This window comes from Microtus ochrogaster, chromosome 7, assembly GCF_000317375.1.
Source record: "Microtus ochrogaster isolate Prairie Vole_2 chromosome 7, MicOch1.0, whole genome shotgun sequence".
Taxonomy (NCBI): domain Eukaryota; kingdom Metazoa; phylum Chordata; class Mammalia; order Rodentia; family Cricetidae; genus Microtus; species Microtus ochrogaster.
The window spans coordinates 26756572-26760137 of NC_022014.1; the positions used below are offsets into that span (position 1 = coordinate 26756572).

The 3566-nt window shown below is 45.2% G+C and overlaps 1 protein-coding gene across 6 annotated transcripts in view; it reads left to right on the top strand.

Moving 5' to 3' along the window:
- Kiaa0753 (KIAA0753 ortholog) overlaps positions 1–2692 on the top strand; it is a 50481-nt gene extending 47789 nt beyond the window's left edge. For all 6 annotated transcript variants that reach the window (XM_013347357.1, XM_013347358.2, XM_026780124.1 and 3 more), the window contains one exon: positions 1342–2692. In XM_013347357.1, coding sequence (XP_013202811.1) covers positions 1342–1459 — 118 coding nt within the window. In that variant the 3' untranslated portion in view covers positions 1460–2692. The remainder of the gene's footprint in view (positions 1–1341) is intronic.
- The last annotated feature ends 874 nt before the right edge of the window (positions 2693–3566 follow it).

A 3566-nucleotide genomic window follows, 5' to 3' on the forward strand; every position in this document is an offset into this window, starting at 1 on the left:
GGTCTGATATATGTAAGGGTGTGGTCTGATATATGTAAGGGTGTGGTCTGATATATGTAAGGGTGTGGTCTGATATATGTAAGGGTGTGGTCTGAGAAGGAGAGGAGAATAAGACAGTGGGTCTGAGACAATATCCAGAGAGATAATGGCGGTCGCCCCCAAGGTGACAAGGAACAAGTCACAAAGACACAGGAAAACAAACCCCAGGTAAGTCTGAAAATATCTCTATCAGTAATTATAGAGGAAAATGGTGGATTATAAGGAAGATGCCTGAAGACATCACAACTGAGTGGTAAAATCAGCAGTTGTCAGGAAAGGGGCAAGCACTGGGGGACACAGTAGCCCTCTTTTTGCATTTGTTCCAGAAATATGTAGCTGACCGTGATTGTAAGGGAGTACTAGACAACGCCAGAGACAAGGACAGTAGAAGATTAAAAAAAAAAAAATTCTCAAGAAATGTCATGGTCACCGGGCAGTGGTGGCACATGCCTTTAATCCCAGCACTCGGGAGGCAGAGGCAGGCAGATCTCTGTGACTTGGAAGCCAGCCTGGTCTACAGAGTGAGTTCCAGGACAGGCTCCAAAGCTACTGGGAAACCCTGTCTCAAACCACCCCCCCCACCAAAAAGAAAAAAAAAGAAAGAATAATAAGAAAGAAAAAAATGTTAAGGTCTTGAATGGGAGACTGAGGAACTTATTTTAAATGAGAGAATGAAACTAGTCTAAAGAGACATGACAACTAAATAGTGTGGATTGGATCCTGAATTCTGAAAAGTTTTAATGGCATTATTTGGAAGGTCAGTAAGGATTGAATAAAGTCTGTAGGTAAGATTAGATAATGGTTTATAGTGATGTTATGGCAACTGTCTGCACAGTGTCTTTTCTAGGACACACTGAAGTTTTTGAGGGATCCCAGGTCTGCAGCATACTCTCCAGCAGTTTAAATGAAGAGGTCTGTGTGTTGTGTGTGCATGCACATGTTTATTTAGAGACAGCTGGGATTCAGAGGACCTTGACCTTTCCCACAGAGAAAGCATGCACCTTCGCTGAGCTAAGGTTGGACTGTAGCCATGTCCTTCATTTCCAGTCACCTCTAATGTCTCAAGGGTGAGGTCCGTTTGTCTGTTTTAGTACTTTTGCAGGGCTTGGGGAACTAGGTGCTACCATGTTAATATCTGGGAGAGCCAGGTCCCTTGCCTTCTTTTTCTTCTCCAGAAGTATCTTCACTCTTCTAGGTTTTTGGATCTCCACACAATTTTCAAGTTGATTTACTAGGTTTTCATGAATACTGAACAGCTCTGTTTGACTGCCCACGCCTTCAGCTGTGTCCTTTGTTTTCCAGCTTTTCAGACGAGCTGGTAGATGAAGCCCTGGGGGCCGTGGCTGCGGAACTTCAGGATGTGTGTGAAGACTATGCAGAAGCTGTGTTCACCTCAGAGTTCCTGGAGGCTGCTGCATGAAAGCTGTCCAGGCAGGGTCTTCATAGCTCTGCAGGAGGGACAGCAGCACCCTGTGTCAGCCCATGGGGAGCCTTTGTCCTCAGCCTCCCACTGAAGGGAAGTGCCAGTGAGGTCATCCTCACTCCGCATGCATTCTCTCCTTGCTGTAGCAGTGGTTCTGGAAGTTACAACAGGGTGGGTTATGTTTCTCAGTGCCCGAGGAACACGAAAGGATTATAATGATACAATATTTTCAGAATGTATAATTTTCCCACTGAAATGGTGTGTTCATTCCTCTGACTCAGTTTGGAGATCAAAATGTTTTGAAAGGTAATGGATAAAGACATTTCACATAGGAATCCCAGCCTCTGTTGAACCACAGGGGAGGGCTGATCAGTGCTAACCCAAGTGCAGTCACTATCTGTTCCCAGCACCTGGATCCTGTGGTAAATGTGTTCCTTACATTGTCACTGGTGCTGCCTGTGAGGACACCTGTCCCTTCTGAGTGACAACCAACATGGAATGCAGAGTCACCAAGCCTCTGCTGAGCATCAGTAGGACTGGACAGCCCGGCACACAGACCAAACACTTTCTCCACGGCTCACTCCCTAGGGAGTTTTTCATGTTTTCAGTTCTTTGGAGTCATTTATTGCTGTTTTGACACATGCTGATATGAACAGCATTTCTCTGACTGCAGAAGTTTGAGGATAGGAGAAAGCAGGCCTTCCCCATGCCAGCTCACTTTTCCTGAGGGCAGAAGGTCCTCTCCATACCACAGAGCATCCCATCTGAAGGAGAGAGCCAAGTGGTGACTGCAAGACTTGGACTTTCCAGGGGACCAAGATGCCCTTGTGGCCTTTTGAAGGCTCATACGTCCTTGTGCTAAGGTTTTCAGAAACTCTGAATTGAGAAAAAGAAAAGGAATGTGTGTAAAAATAAGGCAACTGCCTGAAAAAAAAGTTTTCCTGGGTCAGTTATTTGCATGAGGTTTGGTAAAGAAATAGGAGAGAAAGGGAGAGACACACTCGAGGATTCGTGTGAATATGGGTACTGCAGATGCCCGTGTGGCCTCCTGGGATTGTTTCCAAGGTACCAGAAGTTCAGGTGATGATTTAAGCTGCTTTGTCACACTTATTTGTGCAAAATTGATTTTTGTTTAATATTTTCTCGCTTATTGTTACATAACCTCAGAATGTAAAGAGCATCAAGGGAATCGTAGTCTTTAGTCTGGAGAGTAAACATGCACTTGAGCCACGAGAAGCACTTGTCGTTGGTGGTGTAAAGTCATTTGTGTGACTGTTTTTACTGTGCTTATTTAAAAAATAAACTCAGTATTTTAAATTGTGATCATGTCTATTTGAAATAATTTACATCTTCTTTTCCCACAGGCAATGTGAAACGGGATTTACAGAAACCCCTGAGAATACTTTTGTATTTGATGTTAACATAGTAGACTATTTGCCACCTCAGAGAAAAATAAATGCTAATAAAACCTAACATTTATTGAGCACATGCTAGAGTGTTGCTCTGACGGTGTTCCCTGCACTAACTTAATGCTGTGTACTCTGTGAGATAGGTACCGTCACACCCCACTAACAGATGAGAGCAGGAAGGGGGGTTGGGGCCATCTAGCCTGTGTTCCTCAGCTACACTGTGGTCATGGAGTCAATCACTTCCATGAAGATTACTGTGTCACTGTGTGCGTGCTCCTGCCTCTCCTTGTCTCCAGCTAGTGGCCTAGACACTGCTTCTGGAACAGTGCCTTTGCTAAGTACTTCCTACGGAGGCCTGTCCTTGCTGATGGCCCCCCTGCACCAGGCGACATCCACCAGATAGACGAGCCTCACCTCTGCCTTGTGCCCAGGCTCTGCTTCACAGCCCAGATCCTTGTGGCTCTTGACAGTGAGACACAAAAGTAAACCACAAGAAGTAAGAATTTGGAAATGGGGATTAAATCCTCTGACTTAGATGCTCCTGCATACAGCCTTGCAGCCAGACCACTAGAGTTTTGCTTCATGAAAAGGGGCTGAGCACATGTGAGTCATTCTCTAATTCCCTTGGGATTTTTCATGACCTGTTTTAGAGGGCCATGCGTGAGCTGAAGATGTTTGTGCTGCCTGAGCTCCCC